The sequence below is a fragment of the Aedes aegypti genome, chromosome 1, assembly GCF_002204515.2.
Source record: "Aedes aegypti strain LVP_AGWG chromosome 1, AaegL5.0 Primary Assembly, whole genome shotgun sequence".
NCBI classification, from domain to species: domain Eukaryota; kingdom Metazoa; phylum Arthropoda; class Insecta; order Diptera; family Culicidae; genus Aedes; species Aedes aegypti.
Genome location: NC_035107.1, coordinates 16,410,761 through 16,433,036, shown reverse-complemented (window position 1 = coordinate 16,433,036; position 22,276 = coordinate 16,410,761). Strand labels below are relative to the sequence as shown.

The 22,276-nt window shown below is 37.2% G+C and overlaps 1 protein-coding gene across 5 annotated transcripts in view; it reads right to left on the bottom strand.

Moving 5' to 3' along the window:
• The window catches only part of LOC5574714 (nuclear factor of activated T-cells 5), a 429,601-nt gene that overhangs the window by 10,948 nt on the left and 396,377 nt on the right, over positions 1-22,276 (bottom strand). For 3 of the 5 annotated variants that reach the window (XM_021839021.1, XM_021839023.1, XM_021839022.1), the window contains one exon: positions 9,265-11,374. In XM_021839021.1, the coding sequence (XP_021694713.1) occupies positions 9,390-11,374 (1,985 nt within the window). In that variant the 3' untranslated portion in view covers positions 9,265-9,389. Of the gene's footprint in view, positions 1-9,264; positions 11,375-22,276 lie in introns of those variants that run through there. The other 2 variants (XM_021839019.1, XM_021839020.1) reach the window with 1 other exon arrangement.

The window sequence follows — 22,276 nt, the reverse complement described above, 5'->3', positions numbered from 1 at the left end:
AATTTACCTCTTCATATAAGATTTGATCATTTAATAGTTATATTTTTGTTGCGTAAACAAATTCATTCAGACGTTTTTGGCCGTATAGTTATAGAACAATCTTCTGTAGATAATCTGGAGCAGATTTTTATCAAATTTAAAAACATATTTCAATTGCTTTGATTATATTAATAAGTTTGCACCCTTAGGGGCAAGATGAGCACCATGTTCAAAATAAAGTAAAAGTGTGAAATTATAGAACCACATGTAGCTGTGGGCTTGACTTATGGTATCCGCTTTGTCAAAACTAGTTTTCTAAAAAAATATATTAACTAACAAATATTTTAATCGATTTTAAGTAAAATCTTGGCAATTTATTAAAAATTATTTATTTTTTCATAAAAGCTTAAAAAAGTAAGCTAGTTAAAGATAAATACAATCAGAAATTGAAGATAACATCCTCGGATATTGCAAGCATTGATAAATAATAGTTTTCTTTAGTAAATTTCATCTTTTTATGGGGGTGCCCATCTTGCCCCGGAGTTATTTTGACCGATGATAAAAAAGCTATTTTTTAACGTGTTATTTGGAAAACTATTTATCACTTTTTAAAACTTTTTATGGTTGGAGGTCAAAGTAATAATGTAAAAGGTAAGGGTGGTTGCCAATTTTACCAAAATAAGAACGTTTAAATAGACTTAAATCGCACTTATCCTTAGGGTGCTCATCTTGCCCCGCCTGACCCTAACCGTTAGCAACCAAATTTTCAATCACAGCATCCTGCGCGTTGCCCGAGCATAAAGCCTTGATTAAACAGTGCGCGCAATGCACGAACGTTCGCTCAAAAAATTCGTTCAATATTCGCGCGAACTGTTCGAGGTTCTGTATGAACGAACTGTTCGTCCATATATTACACGGTTCGAGCACAGACGTATTTGATTCTACGACTGATGGTCATAGTAATCAATATGTGGTCAATTCATTTTTCGTCAAAATGTCACTTCAATGGACCGATGCACGAGTTCACTATTTGACGTTTGAGCGGTGCCGTGTTATTTACGTGACCATGGAGACGAATGAATTCGGCACCGCTCAAACATCAAATTAATGAACTCGTGCATCGGTCCATTAGCTGCTGTTGCTGCATCCAAAGTATTTTATTTACATTCAATTTCGTTCAATTAATCTTTCTTTACTTTCAGAAAATAATTCAAAACATTTTCCAAGCGTCCAGGAATCTATCTAGGAGACCCTGCTAAAAACCCATGCAGGATTATTCAAGATTGCCTTCAGGAATGACCTAATTAAAATGTGGAAGGAACTCTTTAGAAATTTCGTTGAAAACTCAAGATCATTCAGGGTATTTTGCAATCAATATTGTACCAATTCCTTCGTGAAACCCATCTACTGATTTCATTCGAAGTTTTTCCCGCGTTTTCTTTAAGTTTGTTTCTTAAAAGTATAGATGGGATTTAATGTAATTTTCAAATGATTCCACCCAATAAATCCGTCAGGAATTTCCTCAGCAAATCCTCAAGACATAATAATAAAAAAATGTATCAATGGGCTCTATAAAATATGGCAGTTACATCCAGAAGTGACCTCACGGATTTCTGATTTTTTTATAGACAATCATCATGAAAACTATATACAATTTCATTCGAGGCTTCTTCCAAGAGATACCTACACGGGAATATTCCTACAAAGTTACAGAAGAATCTTATTGCATTTTTTATTTACGGATAATTTTATAAAGTAGAGAAAAGTTACACTAGTAAATCCTTCAGAAATTTCTACATCGTACTCCTATAAAATTAACTCGAGAAATCTATAATGTTTCAAAGTGTTTCCTCCAATGCTTCGCGCTGTTGGATAAATCGTTCCAGCTGGAATTCCTTCTATATTTTGTTTTGAAAATTCGAAAGCATTTCTCATAATTATTCCAGAGATTACTATGGAAAAGCTACTCTAGGATTGATTCTACGAATACTACTATCAGGCTTTTAATTAAAAATATCTAGACAGATTTTTCGTCGTAGAATGTGATTTTTCTAACAATTCTTAAAGAATGGATTACTCACTTCCAAAACCCAATTTTAAATGTTTTGAGTTAATTTAATTTTCATTTTTTGGGAACAGAGAACAAATCCAGAATTTTGGATGGATTCTTTCAAAAATTAATTAGGGGTAGAATCAGTCAAAAAATTTAGAATTTGAGAAAGCAGTTTTTTTTTGTTTGAAATTGACCACGTTTACATGAAAATTTGTTTACTGCCTTCTAGTCTCTTCAACCGGAACAAAGTGAACGCAATTTCAACGAACAAATGTCAGTTTTTTTAGCTTTTGAAGTTTTGATCATTACTATGACGAATTCTTGAACGTTTACGGATTACAAAGTTCTTAAAGAGAGCTTTCTAAAAGCACTTCTTCAAGAATTCTTAAGAATTTCTTTAAATTTAAATTTTAAATTTTAAGGATTCTTTCGAAAATGTTTGCAGAAACTCCTTCCATGAATATTTTTTTAGAAATCCGTAGATAAATTCCTGAAGAAATACTCCGTTGGAGCAATTTCAAGAGGAACCTAAAGAATCAATATTTAGAATTCCTTGTAGGATTTACGGAGGAATCCCTTGAGAAATCTCTGATTAAATCTCTGGAAAAAAAATCCTGGAGAAATTCTTGCCGGAGTTTTTGGAGTGAATACGTGAAAATCTAGAGGAATTCCTGAAAAGAATCCTTACGATAACTCTTGGAAGAATGGGTTTTCTGGAGTAATCTCTGGAAAAAAATCCTGAAGAAATAATAGGAAAATTCTCAGAAGGATTGCCTAGGTAAATTGCTGAAGGAATTCTTGGATACATCTTTGGAGAAATCCTTGGAGAAAATTTCTGGAGTATCCTTTGAAAAAATTCTGGAAGAGTTACTGTAGGGATTTTGCTGGAGAAATCTATGGAATTATCCTTGAACAAATTGCCAAATTTAAGGAGAATTACCTGGAAAAGTCTGGAGGAATCACCGGTGGAATCTCTGGAAGCACTCTCTAGAGAAATCCCTGGAGTAATGAAATAGAACTTTATCGGATTTGGTGTAGAAAATATGTTTGTGATTGAAAGTTCTTCCCAAGAAAATCCCTTAAGATATTTTATGGAGAAATTTCTTGCAAGAATCTCTAGAGAAATATATACTATAGAGATTTTGGAGAAAACTATGAATAATAAAACGACCCACTGGGTGGCAATACAACGTTAGTCGAATCAACTTGTTAAAAATGAAATTCTCGGAGGTTTATTTTTTGAAAATCCTAAATAAATTTATGGAGAGCCATTGGATCTGAAAGTGTTCCTGAAAAAATCTCTGCAAGAATTATTTCTTCCTAAAGCATTAAGAAAAAAATACACATTATGAATTAAGGGTCATAAATGACCCATGCCTTGGAAACGCTCTCAAAAAGCATTTTTGAAACGATATCCCTAGAACAGCAGTTTTTTTTTTTTGGGTATAGCCATTCTGACCACAATGTCACAAGGACACACACTTAAAAAATATTCGCGAGCTCGGCATTTCAAATTGCTGAACTCTCTCGGCATATATACTCTTTGCTGATAAATCAGCTAAAACCTTGTCGTAACCGAGTTTCAGAAATCCATTAAACTGATATCTCGGTTAATTTGATTTTTAACCCGTAACTCGGCAACTCCGCATGCCGAGCACCAACGTTTACTATCCTTTCACCGAATACAGTTGTCGAAAGAGCCGACATATCGGTTTACCAATAAGATTACTGAGATTATCAGTATTTTGTCAACCGCCATATTGTTTTGTCTTATGTAAACGAAAACATTCATCGGTATTAGGTTTACCATTGAAAAGTGTAAACATATTGTGATTCGGTAGCGAAAACATTGATAATTCAGAAACGGGATTATAGAGGCTTGCATCAAATTATACGTAAGTATTGTATAGGTATATTTTTATATTTTATTTTTAAAGACAATAACTTGTTCTTCTATCGCATCCGGAACAGGCAATTCAATTGGATATCAAAGTGAAGATGCATCATTTCAAGTCTATGAAATGGCATTTTAACGAACTACACCATTGGCCACTTCTTTCTGAAATACCGAGGACACTAGGATACTTAGAAGACACGGTTACCAAAAAAATAAATGATGTGGAATCAGTAGCTCAAAAAAGATTGTTTTGATTTGTTTTTGCTGATATTTCAGTTTTGAAAATACCGAGATTGTCAGTTTTCATCAGTAGTTGAACTCTTAAACGCAAACCGAGTTTATCAGTTTCAACTTGTAAACCGAGATCAATGCCGAGCGGTCGGCTGTGCGGATCTCGGTTTCAGAAAGCCGAGATTCGGCATTTAATTCTAAGTGTGTGCAATAATTTTCAGAAATTGTGAATAATAAATGTTTTACGTTTCTGGGAACGATTTTTTTTTCATTCAATCCAAAAACACTGAACAAATATATGACAATCCAAAATGTTTTACAACTCATATTTCAATGCAATATGTAAAAAGGGTATTTTTTCGAACACCAAGAAAAAATTGTCTTCAAAATGATTTGTACCATTAGAAATGATAAGAAAGAGTGTAACCGAATCTTCTTTTGACGTTGGATAACGTCTTACGGCAACATATGGGGGTACAATTCAGAAAAACGAAAAATTGAGCATGTAACGAAAAATGGTCAGGTTTTGACCGCTAATAACTCAGTCATTTATCGATAAATTTTCAATATTTATCCATGAATCGATTGGAAATTTATCTACGCGTCGATTCAAATGGAGAACACTATTGATTATAAGCAACAAACTATTGAAACATCGTAAAACGTTGACCCCTTTCTTATCTAACCAATCACGTTCAAGCACATTTTTCGGTTCCGCTTCCCACTATAAAAGCGCACCGCACCCTCATTCTTCTTTTTGCCGTCAGACTGTGCACACGATCGGCGAGCAAATTTCGAGAGTCATTCGCGTCCTCAGTTCAGTTTTCAATAGGACGCGAATACAACACGCATTAGAAGCGAAGAACTACGCATTTCGGAGCCGCTCATTTGAGTGCAGCAGCCAGCATAATCGTTTTCGGCCAGAAATCCGTCGCTACCAGCCAGTGCTCCGCTGTCATTGCCATGCGGGAGGCTAGCGCGGTCATTCTGGTTCATTAGATCGAGCGGCACAGCCGTCACCGTCCGTGTAATATTCCCTAATTTGTACGAGATGGCTGAAGAGCATCGACCAAAGCCGCTTGTTAAAGCGCACATCGTCATCCGCACCGCAAATCTCATCGGGCGAGGCAGATTGAAACCAGTGCGCCGTCAAAATGTGTCCGTGTCACGCAGATTCAACAATTCAATCGGCCCTTTTGAGAGCCAACAAATGTGTTTTAAAGAGTTATTTGTATAATATTCCCAAATGTGCTTACCACATACTTGCTATAATCTCTTCATTCATCTCCTAGCATCATACAATAATTGATTTATTACGAATAATTGACAATATGGCAATTTGAAGCTGTTTCCGAGGATGCTGCTGCAGTGCCGTCGGGTTGCCATAACAGCATAATGCTAATCTATACATCCCTTACCCAGACATCAGTTTCATATAGCCTATTTCCCAGATAAGAAAACGAAGAATATGAAAGGAGGAGCATCATCTGCTATTCTAAGGATATAAAGCATCCCTCCTTCGTTGAATTTGGTTTCATTCTGTTTTCGCTTTCGAGCTGGTAAGAGCTCCTCCAAACCTGCTCAGCTCCTCGCTACCAGAGGCAAGCTGTTGTACGAGATGACTGAAGAAAATCGACCAAAGCCGCTTGTTCAAGCGCACATCGTCATCCGCACCGCAAATCTCATCGGGCGATGCGTGGATCTAACGTTCACCTGGAATATTTGTTTGGAGAGCAAGATTTACCGCTCAGGCTTCTTCTTCCATCGACCGGTTTTATCGGTGTTGAAGTGTTAACTAACCAAAATCTATAAATCTACAAAAGCTACAAAGGCTACAAAATCAATGAAAAAGAGTTATTTTGAATTAATACATTTGAAAAACAATTCTTCAATATAATCGCCTAAGCTTCTGAATACATGTAAAGTGATTATTTTGTATTAACACAAAATAATAACACACAATGTCTATAATAAATTCATAATTGACATGCAACAAATAGTGTGAAAATTAATTGCACTTTGGCGGTCGTATCTCGGAAACAACCTCTTACTTTTTCTGTAAAAAAGCTGGATGCCCATGAAAGAAATATTAGCTACCTACACTGATAGGCAAAATAAAGTGCCCACCTTACCAGTTTTCGAATTTCTCTCATTGATTTGGTTCAAATTAAAATTAAAACACTTAAATCTTTTTTGATATTTTATTTTTGATATTCTTTTAATTACGAAATTTTGATAAAAAAAAGAATTTTACTCAAAGAAAAAGAAAATCAATTTGTATTGAAAAAAAATAGTGACAAAATAAAGTGCCCACTTCCTTCTTGGCCCCAGAAAAGATGATTTAAGAAAAATAAAAAGCAATTTAATAGTTAATGTGTCCTCCTTTGGCCTTAAGGATTTGCTTGAGGCGCTTCGGCATGCTTTTCACCTGGTTTTGTAGGTGTTGTGGTTCTAGTTCTTCCCAGACGCGCTCCAAGGCCTCAAAATAATTATTTTTGTTGGTAACACCAGTTTTGTCAACCCTGGCATCGAAAATCGCCCACAAATTCTCGATGGGGTTGAGGTCTGGGGTTAACCTCAAAGTTCTCACATAAAAAAAAAACCTCATATAAATATTTGGCATTTGAAAAAAGTTCTAAAAATTCTCGGAGACATATTTTGTACATCCAATTCAATCCAACATGTTGTGTTTTAAATATTATCTGTGACTAATCATCCAACCATGTGAAAATCTGAAATACCGACCATTCTTAAAACTCACAAGATAATAATAAACCCGAATGCATGTTTTTGACAATTATCAAGTGTAATCTATCATAATTTTAAAATGACCCTGATTGAAGATATATCAATACAAGATAAAATATTCTTGGAATTAGTGAAGCTTGGAATTGATTAACCTTCAGATGCGTGTCCTAAAAAAAATATGAGTAATTATTTTCAAATGCTCTCGTGTTTGCCTTTTCGACCCCTTTCTGCATTTTCGCCCCCCAAATTATATTTTACAAATTTTCGCCCCCCAAATTCTATTTTACAAATTTTCGCCCCTTGAGCCTGAAAATCGCCTCCAGGGGGGCGTATTCACCCACTTTGGGAATCAATGGGCTATAGGAACATTTATGAGTTCCTCTGTGTACGCTGAACGATGAGAGTTTAATTTTTTCCATTATCTCACTCAGGCCTAAAAAAAGGCGTTGTCTAGAAAAATCAGCAAAATTGCAATGGGATTAAGGGAGTTTAGTTAAGAATCAATCAAAAGCGAATCATAAGTATATCGAAATTGAGCCCAGCGTTAGTCGAAAATAAGTTAAAAGTAAGTCGAGAGCCATTTGGGATTGAATTGTGAGTAAAAAATGAGTTACAATTAAAGTAAAGATTTAAGATTTAAAAGTCCTATATCGGAAATAAGTCGAGAAGTAATGTAGTGGCGAGTGTAAATAAAGTTCTTAAGTCAAAATTGAATGAGCCTCGGAGCGCATCGAGAATAAGTTGCGAGTGAGTCGAAAATTCAGAGTGATATAGAATAAGTCTAGAGCAAGCCGACGGCAAAATAATGAGGTAGATAGTGAGACGAAAATAAAACTTGGAAAATGTCGGGAAATTCTATATCCACCTCAAAAAGGTTGCTCGAAGGCAAGAAAGTTGCAAGCAGATAGAGAGTGGATCGGAGGTGATTCGAGAGTGTGTTACGAGAATGAGTCAGAGGGCACCAAGAGTCTTTTGTGATTGAGTGGGAAAAAGTAAAGCGTGAGTCACGATTGACTTGAATACCACTATCGAAAATTAATTAGAAACAAATTGAGAGAAAAAGGCAAAATTTGAGTGAAAGTTTGTCGAGAAATCTCATGTTGCTCGCACTCATTTCAGGAGTAAGTATGTCTTCAATCTTCATCCAAGCTGAGTGTTTCGGTTTTGCATTTTGTTACGTTTCCAACTCGTTTAAAATCAGTCTTCAAAAAATCCCACTCCAAGAGCTGCTGAGATTCATATCCACCGGAGTAAGATTTATTTTGCACACATGTTTTGTTTAAGGATCAAGAATCCATCATCCAATCATTAGCAATCATCAAAACTTAAAAACCAGTTTTTCATTCAAATTCAAAGATATCCTCATGAAAATCTATCATCGCATTACAGATAGCAAGGACAATGCAATGATAGATTCTTATGAACATTGCTTCGTTTTTGAGCAAGATAACTGGTTGTGGAAATTTGTAAAACGATGATGATTATTTTCCTCTTAAATCCAGGCATGCAATGAATCCTGCCACGTGTATGAAAGGATTGAATCCTAGGATAGCAATAAATGCAGTTAGCATTGATATTTCTTCAGCGTTTATTGAAAATGGATCAATTAACCGATGCATGAGTTCACTATCTGACGTTTGAGCGGTGCCGTGTTATTTACGTGGCCATGACAACGAGTGAATTCGGTACCGTTCAAACGTCAAATTGCATAGGTCCATCCGAGTGAAACTTGGGAGAAGCGTCGCTATTCTTATTTAGTGTACGCATGTATTGATTTAGCGAAAATAGTGCTGTAGTAGTCAAATCTGTTACTTCGCCACGAGCATTTTTATTCATTCGTTTGCTTGGCTATGGATCAATGCACGGGTTCACTAATTTGACGTTTGAGCGGTGCCGAATTCACTGATTTCCATGGCCACAAAAATAACACGGCACCACTAAAACGTCAAATCATGAACTCGTGCATTGGTCCATAGATGCTCAATGACAGGGATTCAATCCTGGGATTGAATTCTTGCACGAATCACGCAGATTGAAAAATCAGGATTCTAAAGATTCAAAATCATTGAGATGAATTCAAAGCCTGCTTGTTTGAATCGTGGAGCAGAAGGATGATCTTAGAAGACTGTTTGAAATCAGTTGTATGACTTAGAGATAGTATTCATTCAAGTAGTTTTTTTTTATTGGTATCGTTCTGGTGGAATACTCTTATCCTTATCCCATACTCGCGAGTGAGTCGACTGAAGAAAACGAATGTGAATCGTCAGTGAGTGAAAAGTTCGTCAATGTCAGGCAGTCAATAGTAATCTGGAGAAGTCATTCTTCGTTAAATAGTCATTTAAAATACAGCAAGAAGTCAGATATATTTGTCACATGTTTTTATTAAATTGTCTTAAAGTTTGCAATAGTTTTATCAAGTTTTTCGGTTGTCGATTGGTCAGAATCTAAAATGTCCAGGGGTTTTGTAAGAATTTAAGCTACCTAAGGCACTGATGGGAAACCCTTCGAAGCCTCCAAACACTCACCTCCATCGAACGCGTTCGGGTTGATGTAGCTAATGAGATCGTTGTCCGACATGATGGTAAGCTCCTGCGGAATGTTCCCGCTTGCGACCTGTGGTTGCTGGGATTGTTGCTGTTGCTGCTGCTGCTGTTGTTGTTGACTCGATTGCCCTTGTATGTGTTGTTGCTGTTGCTGCTGAGGCTGTTGAACGATGGCGTTGGTCATCATTGGTGGTGACTGTTGTTGTTGTTGCTGCATCATTGAACTGATGGGCATAAGTGGTCCCGTCGTGTCCATAGGTTGCTGCGGGGGTTGCTGTACGCTGTATGGTATGATTGCACTTCCGATGTCCATCTGTTCCGGTGGGGGTTGCTGCTGTTGTTGGGTTTGTTGATGCTGCTGTTGTTGTTGTTGTTGTTGCTGAGCAGCGGCAAGGTTTGCCATTAGAGATTCGGTTTGTTGTTGCTGTTGCTGAAGGCTTTCTGTTATGATGTTTTGTACAATTTGTTGTTGCTGCTGTTGTTGTTGTTGTAAGGCGTCTGCCATTGTTTCCGAAACCATCGGGGTCGGTTGGCACTGAGGTAGTAGGTTGTGTTGGGTATGAGTTTGGGGTTGACATGAGGTTGTCATCATTTCCTGTGCATTCATCGTGATCAACGCGTTGATGGTGGTTTGGGTGGTGACCGATGGTTCCTGAGAGGTTAGGATCTCGGCGGCTGCATTGAGAATGATGTCTTGTACGGCTTGAGTGGTTTCTTTTGGTTGGGATTCGATTATGTTGGCAGCAACGGCGGCCATGTTGTTGAGAACTTGGTTCGTTAACATGTTTTTGCCTTCGGAAACGGCTGCCGCAGCTGCAACGGCGGCTGCTGCCGTTGCGGCAACAGTTGCGTTTACAGGCGAACAGATCATCGAAGAAGGCGAAACAGATGGGTTGAGAATGAGCTCCGGTGACATCGCAGTATGCGGGTGGGGACTAGCATCGTTGTTGGATGCCGGGCTCGATGTCAGAGCGAGATTGGCCGGTGATTGGACGGCCATAGCAGGCTGAGCGTTTAGCATGACATCCTGCGCTGGTGGCGTCTGGTTGGCAGTATTACTGGGGCTTACGATGTCGGTTTGCATCATTGGGGGTGAAGTTGTCATTGAAGATGGATTACTAGTGGGATGCGACATTACTGAACCTAGTTCCATTATGGCCGCCGCAGCCTGCTGACTACTGACAATGCTCGCCAAGGTTGATTCTATCACTTGTTTGCCTGACTGTTGCACAGCGGCGCCTAGCATTTCTTCCACTTTGTACGGGGACTTTATGCCGTCGACTTGGTTTAGAGTGTCCAGCGGACCACTTGTTGCAGCTATCATGTGCTCGATTTGATTCCTCACGGAAGAAAGTTTGTGGGCTTCCTGCTTGATGCACAGGTCGATCACCTTGAGTTCGGATGCCGACGGAGACGTCGATGAGTTGCTCATTTCGTTCGTCTCCATCATGGAAGTTAGTCCGCCTCGGAAGCCGACAATCGTGCTGGGCACACTTCCCACATCCATTGCACTGTTCTCGTTCACCAGCATGGACATGCTGGAACTATCTTCCATCAGGTCCATGCTCGGTTGCCGAACGCTACGCCTTCGATACATTATCTGACTGTTGTCCAGGGAGCTTTCGCTCGTCGCCGGAAACCTATCTAGCGAGTCGTCATTCAACGGACTTCTACTGCTTTCGTCGATCAATTCGGTTTTAAAGCTAGGGGGCGATGACATGGCAAGTTGTTCAGCCAGCAGCGAAGATCTACGACCCGTACTGCTGGGAGTTCCCGCCAGGGACAAGATATGAACCGGCGGAGGCATCATACCCGTGTCCAACTTATCCTGGACGGCTTGTGCCTGCTGTTGCTGTTGTTGCTGCTGTTGCGAACCCCAAAAGAACATCGACCTTCGCACTACATCACCCATAGATGAGGCATCTAACGCATGAAGAAAAAGAACCAAAGGAGAAAGAAGAACAGAGAAAAGTCAAAGGTTACTTTGTGAAGTCACAAACTGTCTGTACATTAACCTAGAAAGAAAGGATTTAACTGCAACAAATAACGGTAATAAAAGACGCTTCCGTGCATAGAATAGCGTGGGCTGAAATGTGAAACGACCTGTGAAGCGTAAAATAATCTTCTTCCAAGCTCCAGATAAGCTGCTTCCATCCGTTCGTTGCACCCGCGCTCGCAGGGAACCAGCAGGGTGTGTGCTCACATGCATTCATATCTCTCTCATTCTATTTTCCCAAACAAAACCACGTGCTTTCAGTCACCACCAACAACAACGACCTCCAAAAGTAACAACAATTTTCATTTTCTACGCTACGTTATTACTTCTCGTACTGCGTACATTAGTGATGAATTGAAACTTCTCCATTCGAAAGCCCAATCAAACAAGGAAATAAAAAGCTATACTCTCGTGTAAACTAATTTGTTCACTAATTCTTGCGTAAAAGGGAAAACATTGGAATCGTAACAACACACAGCAGGCGCTGATGATTTTGATACCGTTTCTTAGGCAACATCGGTAAACAGGTCGCAGCACTCTCGCACATTCCGGTCACAGTAGTCGTGGTCGCCGTCGTAGGTTTTCATCCGGCCGGGATTGTCCCCCGCCGGCCCTAACGACACGCAACCTACGAACGTACACGCACACACACATACACACGCGTTACAAACTCTCTCGCTAGAGCTAGGGCATTCCGCAGCACATCCGCTGGCTGGTCCCCTTCTGGCTTCTCGGAGTACCCTTCTGAACTGGATTAGGGCGGATTGAGGAGAACTTTCAACGGTGCTCCCTTTACGGGATTCTAATGAACAACATTACATTTGTCGTGGAAAAGGGGGGCGGCACACCAGCCACGTGATGCGTGTTAACGCCCGACAGATGGCAGCACGCGCCTTGGGCCTGACCACGAACGGTTGCGTTATCAGCACCGTGGAGGTTGATTGGGGCTAATTTTGGCGGTGAAGCTGCTGCTGTTTGTTCGCCGTTGGTTCTGGCGTTGGGTTGCTCCTGATTAACATATACACGAATCTCTCATCATTAATGGCTGCCTCGTGTGCTGGAAGCGAGTGAGCTGAGCAAGGGGGCGCTTATAGGGCTAAGGCTACGAGGGTAATAACCAAGGTAGGCTGTGTGAGCGTTGCATTATTATTTTTTTTGTTCTGCCATTCTTGCTTTTCATGGCATACTCAGGATGGGATGGGGAATCGAATGGATGCGGTGCATTTTGCGCGGGAGGGGCGTGTCTGTGGGACAGGGATGCCAGTTAACGTTTGATTATCGAATGGCTTCACGAAGCGCGGTCCCAAATTTTGAAAAAAATGAAGTAAAGCCCAAACCCAACAAGCAATGAGTGTCAAAAATATTATTTAAAAATATATTTATATGATGCTTGTTTTTAACTAATTATGAATCGTGGTTTACGGCTAAACGAGTGGAAGTTTACCAACTACCGAAAAACTAAACATTACATATATTTTGCAAATGGATTAAATGGACAAATTGATGTGAAATTTGCGAAAAAGTTTCACATCTTCTCGGTGAGACTCGAACTCACGACTTCCTGTTTATATTGATGAGGTAATATTGCTCAAAATCTGCAAGATACACACTAAGCTCTTACGGTGAATTTCAACGTAATCTCAACAGCTGAACAGTTCGGTGAAATAAAACACCGTAACTTCGTCGAAATTCAACGGATTCCGGTGGTTTTTTACCGAATACTGTAAAAATTTGCCGTACTACGTTAATTTATTTTACCGAACTGTTCAGCTGTTGAAATTTCACAGGAATCCGTAAAATAATTTAAGTGTGTACGTGATATTGCCGTGTTCATCAGAAATTTCACCGCAGGATAATGTAGAATTTTGAAATTCCTTATGTTTTCCTGGATTTTGGCAGATTTTTTTGAAGCGTACGGAATTGCCTGGACAAATCAAGAACCAATTAGTTAATGAAAATGCCTGAAGGAATTCTTCGCAAAACACCTGCAATAGTTTATGCAGCAATTCCCAATTTGAATTCCCATTTAGATTTTGTAGATTTTCCAATATCTTCATGGATTTGTTCGAGCGATTGATCAATGATTTGGCTAGCAATTCAATGAACCCGTAGAGATATTCGTTTCATACTTCAAGTCTAAATGGGAATGCAAATTGGGATTCACTGCACGAACTATTGTAGGTACCGTCGAAGAGGGTGACAATGGATCAGAGGGGTGAGAATGGTCAAAACATAATTTGAAATATCTCAGCAAGTATTTGAAATATTCATGAACAATTTTAATGGTGTATTCTCTGTCAATGCACTATGGTCCAGGAATCAGTTTTACGCGAAAAGATGCATTTTGAGCTTTAGAATGAAACATTAGACAAAAACGGTCTTCTACAAAGTTGTTTGCATTAGTTAAGCCCTTTGTTTGGTTTTATTGAAAATTAGGGTGGACCACATTTTCATAGAAATTGTGTAATTAACTTTCTTATTTGTAGAAATTATATTATACATGCTTCAGCAAAGTTGTAGACCATTCAATTTCAAGCAACTTTGCCAAAAAAAGTTTTTTTGTATCTCTCAAATTGACCGATTTAGAGATTTTTTCCTACGGTGACATAGGGTGGTCCGAAAAAAACTGGTTTTAAACATTTTTAGACTTTGAGTAACGGACTAATGCAAGAACGGACTAGCATGCAACGCCCAGTGACATAGTCAAAATACGTTCCTGACGAAAAGTTTTCCGGGCTGAAGCGGGAATCGAACCCACACTTCTTGGTAACACTAAACGCACGGTCACGAAGCCTACAATTCGCTAGTCTGAACGTAATATAAGCTGATTTTGAGCTTAATTTACTACAGAAATCAATATTTAGGTACTGAAGAATGCGAATCAACGCAATTTGTAATATTTTCGTAACTAAAACTAACATTTTGGCAGAACTTAACAATATTTTAGAAACTCTGACGGAATCGGTAGTTCAGTTATTTCTGTTGGAAAGCTTCAAGGGATTCTTTGTATAAGAAGAACTTTAAAAATAATGTTTGCCTTTCTTAAAGTTTTTTGAGATAAGTTCATAAGGAGATTTCTGATGAAATTTTCATCATGATTCATGGCAAAATTTCTGGCCGTCTTTTTCATAGATTAGATGGAAGAGCTTCTGTACAATTTTCTGTGTTCAATATCTAGAGATGATTTTACCAGAAAAAGCAAGATTTGTTGGAAGAATTTCTATACAAATTTCTTGTTCAACATCAGCACAAGTCTGCCGAAATGTGTAGGTAGATGCCATGAACCCAATCAGATAGTTATTAGGCCAGATTTCTCATGAAATTATTTAGAAATCACGTAAGGCACTATTTCAAATATACTTCCACTAGAAAATACTTTAGAAAATGCCACCAAAAGTTCTCCAAAAATTCAATAATCCTCGGAATTAGGACAAAAAAATTTTAACGTTCGTAATTTAGAAAAACGAATTTTTCGAGGAATATCATCATAAACACTTGTTGGTGTGTCGAAGGTATTCTTCCAAAATATGAGTCACGAATTGTTTCACAGCTCCGGCCAGGAATAATCATACAAATGTTGTCAAAAACGCAACAATTTCGCCGAAATTTCACGAGGAATTATTCCTGAAATCATATTTATTTTAGTGATCTTACTCCATGGGCATCATTCTGAAATTAGTCCACGAGATTCGTTATAGGAATTCTAAATTTAAAAAGACTGAATGATTAATCCTATAAAAGATAAAAACCATCTTCCTGCGCTGGAAATTCTATAGATATTTGATTCTTAATTATATTTCCAGGTGCTCACAATTATTATAGAGATTTGCCAAAAAAAAAAACATTCTCAGAATTTCGTTGCGAATTTTGGCAGACAGCCTTTCACGAATTTGAAAGAAATTTCTCGAGGAACATTGGCAGATATTATTAGTAAATATTCCTCTAAAATATTTTTTGACATAATCACCCGCAATTCAAAGAATTGCACAAGACATATCTTCAAAAATTGGATAAAAAGCTTCTTACATTGAATTCGCTAAAAAAAAGCCTCAAATTCAAACAGATCATGTGTTTGGATCTTGACATTGCAAAGATGTTGTCAAAGTTCCGACGTTTGTCTCTTGTTTGATGCCTAGCCAAATATTGGAACAAAGCGGGGTATCTTTGATAATGCGGGTAACTTTGATGGTGTGCTATCCACCACACACTAGACGAAATATCATAACTTCTGTTATTCAGTTAAGCAAAACGAATGCAAAACTAAAGAATATTAGTATGACACTTCGTGTAAGAGCTGTGTCCATTTGAATCGAGGACATTTGAGGGCTTTATATACGAATATTAAAATTGATACGATTTTAGAATTTTCGAAACGCTTACAAACAATATGTTCTATGATCACTATTTGATGTAGTCTTGAATAGTTGGTCATTTATCTTTGACAGCCTTGTTATCATAGAACTTGTATATGGTTTCAAATCTCTTAGCGAAAAACATTTTCACAAACTGGGACCATTTTTGTAATCTAAATCAGAAATTTCCATATATAGGATACTCAGAATTTGATCTACAATCGAATGTGCGGGCCCTACAGGTATACAATGCCTTATAAATGTTACGTAATTCATTCAATTTTTTTCGATTATCAAAGTAACCCTAAAACAGAAAACCGACTATCGATTATATGATAAAATATAGGGAGCCGGATCCAATATTTGGCCACAATATGCGTCGCACTGAAGTGCATTTTGATGCAAAGTTTCAGACAATTCTGCCGAGAAAAAACCCCTATGCCAAAGTGAATCATGGAAGTGCCCAAGCAGCTCTGTAATCCATTCAAAATAACTCTTTTGGCAATCTATCAACTGCAATCGATAGCTAGGATGCCAGTACTTGTTTTAAAAATATACATAATAATTCTTTGAAACAGCATGCATAAATATTCAAGTTTTCTTCGAAAAAACTATCAAAGTTACCCCGTTTACGGTACTGATAGCTTAAATAGAATATCGATTGACCGGTATAATTCCAGGAATTTGTTAAATATAGCCTTCTTCTTCTGGGCATAACATTTTCACTGCACAGTTGGCTAGTTTCAATCCATCAAATGTATCATCTTTAACCGCTCTATCGGCAACTTCATTTTTTGACTGCTAAAAAAATATTCAAATCGCAATAACTTTTTAGTTTCTTAATGTTTTTGCACCATTTTTTCACAAGACCTCAAAAAAACTCTTCTAGTTTGAGAATTCGTGTCGATATTAATTATTGGTGATCTAGTTTTGAAGATATTCTGATGTTCCTTGGAGGACCAACTTTCTCCATACAAAATGTATTTAGCGGCCATTTGTTTTGGTCAATTATCAAAAAATAAAATGTGTAACTGTATAATGCCAGATAATAAGGAGCTACTCTGAAAAAATATCATAATCGGTTCAGTATTCTTGGAGAAATCTGAAAATTATGATATGAGGTTTTGTAGAGTTTTCAAGATCTTTGTTTGTCCAGTGTGGTACCAGAAACATAAGTGCTCATTACTTATAGACGGCTGCACCAAATTGCTTCATTTTTTCACAACATACTTGCATTAATGTATCATTCCGATGAGTGAATATCCGAATACGATAAAAATTCTGTAGCCTGAGATATTTACGTGGGTTATGGCTACGCGTCGGTCCCGCAAGTAATTTTGGAACATATTTGGATCCAGATGACCAATTATCAATATCGACACAGATTATAAAACTAGAAGAGTTTTTTGAGAGTTTGTGAAAAAATGGTGCAAAAATATTGCGAAGCAAAAAAGTTATAGCGATTTGAATTTTTTTTTAGCGGTAAAAAATGAAGCTGACGGTAAAGGGGTTAAGAAAGAATCCTCTGTAAATCGATTGGTGTCGATTTAATCCACCAAAACTAAAGGAAATAGGCCATTTTTCCAATTTGTTGATACAAAAAATACAAGCTGAACATCACGAAAATTTAATTACTTAACACACTTTTCTTGTTTACTGCCTACATGTAGCAATCATCACGAACTTCTTAGATTCTGAAGCCGATGCTTTGAACCATTTATGGTTGCCTAAAATGCTTCATTTGATTTTATATGCTTCAAAACTTTTTAAATATTATAGATTTTTATTGACTATTTATGTTAGATCAGCGACAGTATGAACATATTATTGTACTTTTTTTTTATCGAAATATGACTAAATCAAGCCTGCCCAACCTTTCTGATCCGCGAACCAAATCTCAGAAACGCTGCACAATGGGGCAGAATCGAAAAAAAAACGCGGTAACAACCTGTAATTCTTCGGAATGAAGAGATAGACGTTTGGTGTCTTCAGCGCAAATGTTCCTTTCAATGAGACCGATTTTTTGAGATAAAGTCAATATTTTTGTATTATTCGCATAAATGGCTCATATGCCATTTCGGCCAAATGGCATTTTAGGTGTATGGTTTCTTCGGCAAAGTTCTTCATTGTTTTATGCTGAAAACTATTGCTGAAGACGTCAAATTTCCAAGGCCTACTATTTTTAAAAATCTAGACAATTTTTGAGAAAATGGTGCTTAAAACCGTAATATTTGAGTTTTGCTTGTAGTTTTTCACATAAAATGCCATATATCGCCTCCTATGACTATAACGCGTTGCTAAAATCACAAATTCTCATGTTTGAGTTGTTTCACCCTTGAGTTGTAGCTCACGCAACTTAATAGCCAAAACAGCATGCATGAGTTGACTCATCCGTTTGACTCATTGTATTGTATAGCACTAATTATTTGTTTTCTGCTAGAAATATAACAAACCCTTCGATCGAATGTTAACAATAATCTTGTGCTTTGACAGATTTCCGATGGGTTTTATGATTTGATCATTTTTGACGACATGAGTGTGAGTGAGTGATTTTGCATCCTAATTTCATGCGTGAGTTTGGCGAAGCAGAACTCAAATGCGATTGCTCTCACGGAAGAACTCAATGATTGAGATTTGAGTGTGAGTCCACCAACACTGATTTGGTGACGGGTCAATTTTTTGTTGTGCTCAAAAAAATCAATTTTCATAATGCCAATGAAATGAAATAAGCGTCTTTTGAAGAAATTGAAAAATGATGCGTGCTGAAAAATGATATTTGAGCATACCATCGAGGATTGCGTCGTCTAGTCCACCTTTTTAAGGAATTTTACGAGAATAGGGTTCAAGATTTTAAGAAACCTTCTCATATTTTGTCAAAGATCCACATAGGTTTCTGCCCCTGAGAGTCCTTCCTGTATACTGACAGAATCATGTCCTGGATTCTTTGAAAATGCTGTCCAAGATTTTTCGTGACTTTTGCCTAGGATTAAATGAGAATCATGTACAAGCTTCTATCAGAATTTTGCTCGGGATTCTTTCACAATCTTATCCAAAATTTATGTTGTGATTCTGCTCTGGAATGTGCGAAATTGTTTTTCAGGGGTTTCAATTAATTTTGCAACGATTTCTGTAAGTATCCTACCTAGGATTAGATGGATGCTCTGCCGAGAATTTTGTAAGAATTATGTCCCGGATTCCATGTTCATCCTGACAATGATTCTGTTTAGGTGAAACATATTGGAATCCAAATATTGCTGTCACAATGCCCGGTTTGTGCCGTTACTCACGATTTCAAAGGCCATAATCTGCAGAAATAATGAATGTACGAAGTAAATCTTCTTATTTTAAACCTTCTTGTGCATACAGCTAAAAAAGAAATTGCACTGTCGTTGCTTCTTTCGCGAGATTTATGCCTGCAAAGTTTTGGTACATCATTGATTTTGGATTTCAAGCTGTTTCGGCTTAAAGATTCTGTGAGAATCCTCCACAAGGTTTCCATAAAATCCATGTTAATGATTCTGTTAGAATCCTGCCCAAGATTGTGGACAAAATCATTCATTTTTTTAGATATTCCTGTCCAGGATTTTGCCTTTTTTGCCAGAGCGGTGTACTACTTATGCCTAGCATTTTTATAAAATTCAGCCTGCTATTCAATGAGATTTTGTTTGGCTAATTCGTCCTATTAAATAGTTAAAAACATGAAAAGGTAAACTTGTCTTGAAATCCTAATAAAGTTCACCTAGGTAAACTAAAATTTCTAAAAAGAGTACTTACAATTAATCTACCGAAGCTTAACTTGTTTTCAAAACTTGAAATTTGAGTTTAGGTTGAGCTGAAAAAAATGTTATTGATACATGTGATGTCTATACAAGTACAACTGTCCCGTATGAAAAAAGTAGGCATTGAGAAAATAGCGCTCAAAGTTTGAGCCAAGATTGATTGAAGGGAGGTTCAGTGATCTAAGTAGTCAGTGGGTGCGAAGTGAGGTCAGCTACAGGGGAGGTGAAAGTGACAGCTGGCGAGTATGTTTTCATGTATCGTTTCTATGGGAATGTTAGGGATTGTTTACCACAGAAAACAAATACTACCGGTAAGTGAAAATTTTCTCCCGCATTTCTGAGTAACGTTTACTTTCTTCGTGTATTTTAGAGGATGTAAAATGCAAGTGTTTTATTGATCAAAGTGAGGAAAAGCTACCAGGATGCTACATTTCTTCTATGACTAGTGAAATTGAAAGCCGAACGAAACGAGATGGCGTGGGGCTGTGAAAAATGTTTGGAGGTACGTCTTGAGTTAGCACCTTCAAACCAAAACAAACTCGCCAGCTGTCACCTGGTATTTCAAAATGGCGAATTCAACATTCTGACACATTGAAGTACCTCCCTTCTAGATACCTTGGTTTGAGCTTCGTCTTAATTTCTGCATGCCACATTTACAGGGTGTCTACTCAAATACAGAAATGAATTTTTCGAACAAAGTGTGTAAATTTTGATATGTCTGGTATCACATGAATGTTGCGAACAAAAAAGGTGTTGGTTCGAAAATCAATATGAGACAGTTATGCTTTTATTAGGTAGTTAGGCTTCCAAACACTTAAACATTAAAAAATCTAACGATAAATTTCAAATTTTGTTTTATTCCAATAAAAAGTATTAGTCCTTAATATGTAAACAATATACGAAAACATTAAAGAAATTTAGTGATTTTTATTAATTTACCGAAAAACAATAGTGTTTATAAAATGATCTGAAAGTGTCTTTAATCATCAAAATCATATATGAAAAATATTCTGTTCGATCTTAAAAAAAAAATATTTCCCTTAAAATGGGAACACAGTTAATAACTGTGCTGAGCTGAGCTGAGAAGCAGGCTCTGTCCCAGTGGGGACGTAATGCCAGAAAGGAGGAGAAGGAGGAGGAGGGATTCAGATTTAAGGACATCCAGCGATGTACCCAAAATATTTCTCTGGAGGGCGTTTTGTATTTTTTTTTTCTTCGGGGTGATATCTTGGGGAAATCAGGACCGGAAGTGACTAAGTCTTGGAAATAAGAACTTTGGAGAACCCTTGGTTAAAAAAAAAACATATACCAAAAAGAGACTATGAATAAAAAAATAAACCTAACGACATGAGAGTCTTAATCCTGAACTAAACAGACATTTCTTCAAAAAAAATCCTTTTTTTTTATTTCTCGTGACATTACAAGTATTACTGCTCGTTTTACTGTATTTTTTCACATATTACTCCACATACCTGTTCAGGAGTTTGTTTTGTGATTTTTAAGAACTGTTCATGTAATTCTTCCTAGAATCGTTCAGAAACCTTCAAGAAGTCAATCTGGAATTTATCTTCAAAAAACACGCTTTTTCATTAAAACTACACTCCTACACTAACCGCGAATAAATTTTTATAGTTTTCTTAATGCGGGCCATGATTTTAGCTCTAAAAATCATCATATTATGGCGAAGAAATTACTTCGAAATTTCCATCCAAAATCCCTCCATTTTTTCAAGGAAGTCTAAAGTTCTCCAGAAGTTTATCCATTGATTCTTTCGTTGATTTCTCATAGACTTACTCCAATTTTTTTTTATTGAAAAAAAATCCCAAGGAAGCCTTCAAAGATTTTTTCCAGTCATTCATCCAGGGATGTCTCCAGAGGAATGTCAAGGAAATTTTGAAAAATCCACGATGAGTTTCTAAAGAAAATCCTGGAGTAATCTCTGATGAAACTTGTGTGAGTTCTAAGTATGCCTTGATGAATTGCTGAAAGAACTCCTGGGTTCTTAATTCTTCCTAAGATTTTCTTGATACATTGCTCTGAATAACGTCCTACAAGGCTTTTTGGAGAAATTCGGACAGAATTCCTGAAAACATTTATCTATAAATATGCTGTAGTGGAACCTTTAATGAAGTTGTGAACAATTTATGAAGTATCAAGTATGTGAACAATACATGAAGATTTAGAAATTGTATTTGAAAAATGATTAGTGAAGTGATTTAACACCAGCAATAATATTTTGATGTAATGCTGGAGACAATAATAGAGGAACTTAATGAAGAACCCCAGGTGTAATTTATCGAGGAATTCTTGGAATAGTTTATACAGCCAACTCTCCACATCTCGATATCGAAGGGACCATAGAGATATGGAGAGATCGAGACATGGAACATATTTATAATGAATACTAGATTGAAAACCGTTACGTTGTTGAGAAAATAGAGAAAATAGTAAACATAGAGATGTCATTTCGGGTTCCTAATTTGTTTGGAATTACGAAAATATGATCTAGTAACCAATGTCAAGGTGATACCGACATACGAAGAAAACATTGAGGGCAGAATTTTTTTGGCAATTCTGGAGAGTTATTGTGGATGAATTTTTAAAACAATTCTTATAAAAATGTTTATTAAATGAAAAAAGGGTAGGAATAATTCTAGAGTTTCTTGAAAAATGTCGAGAGGACTTTTTTTTTGGAAAA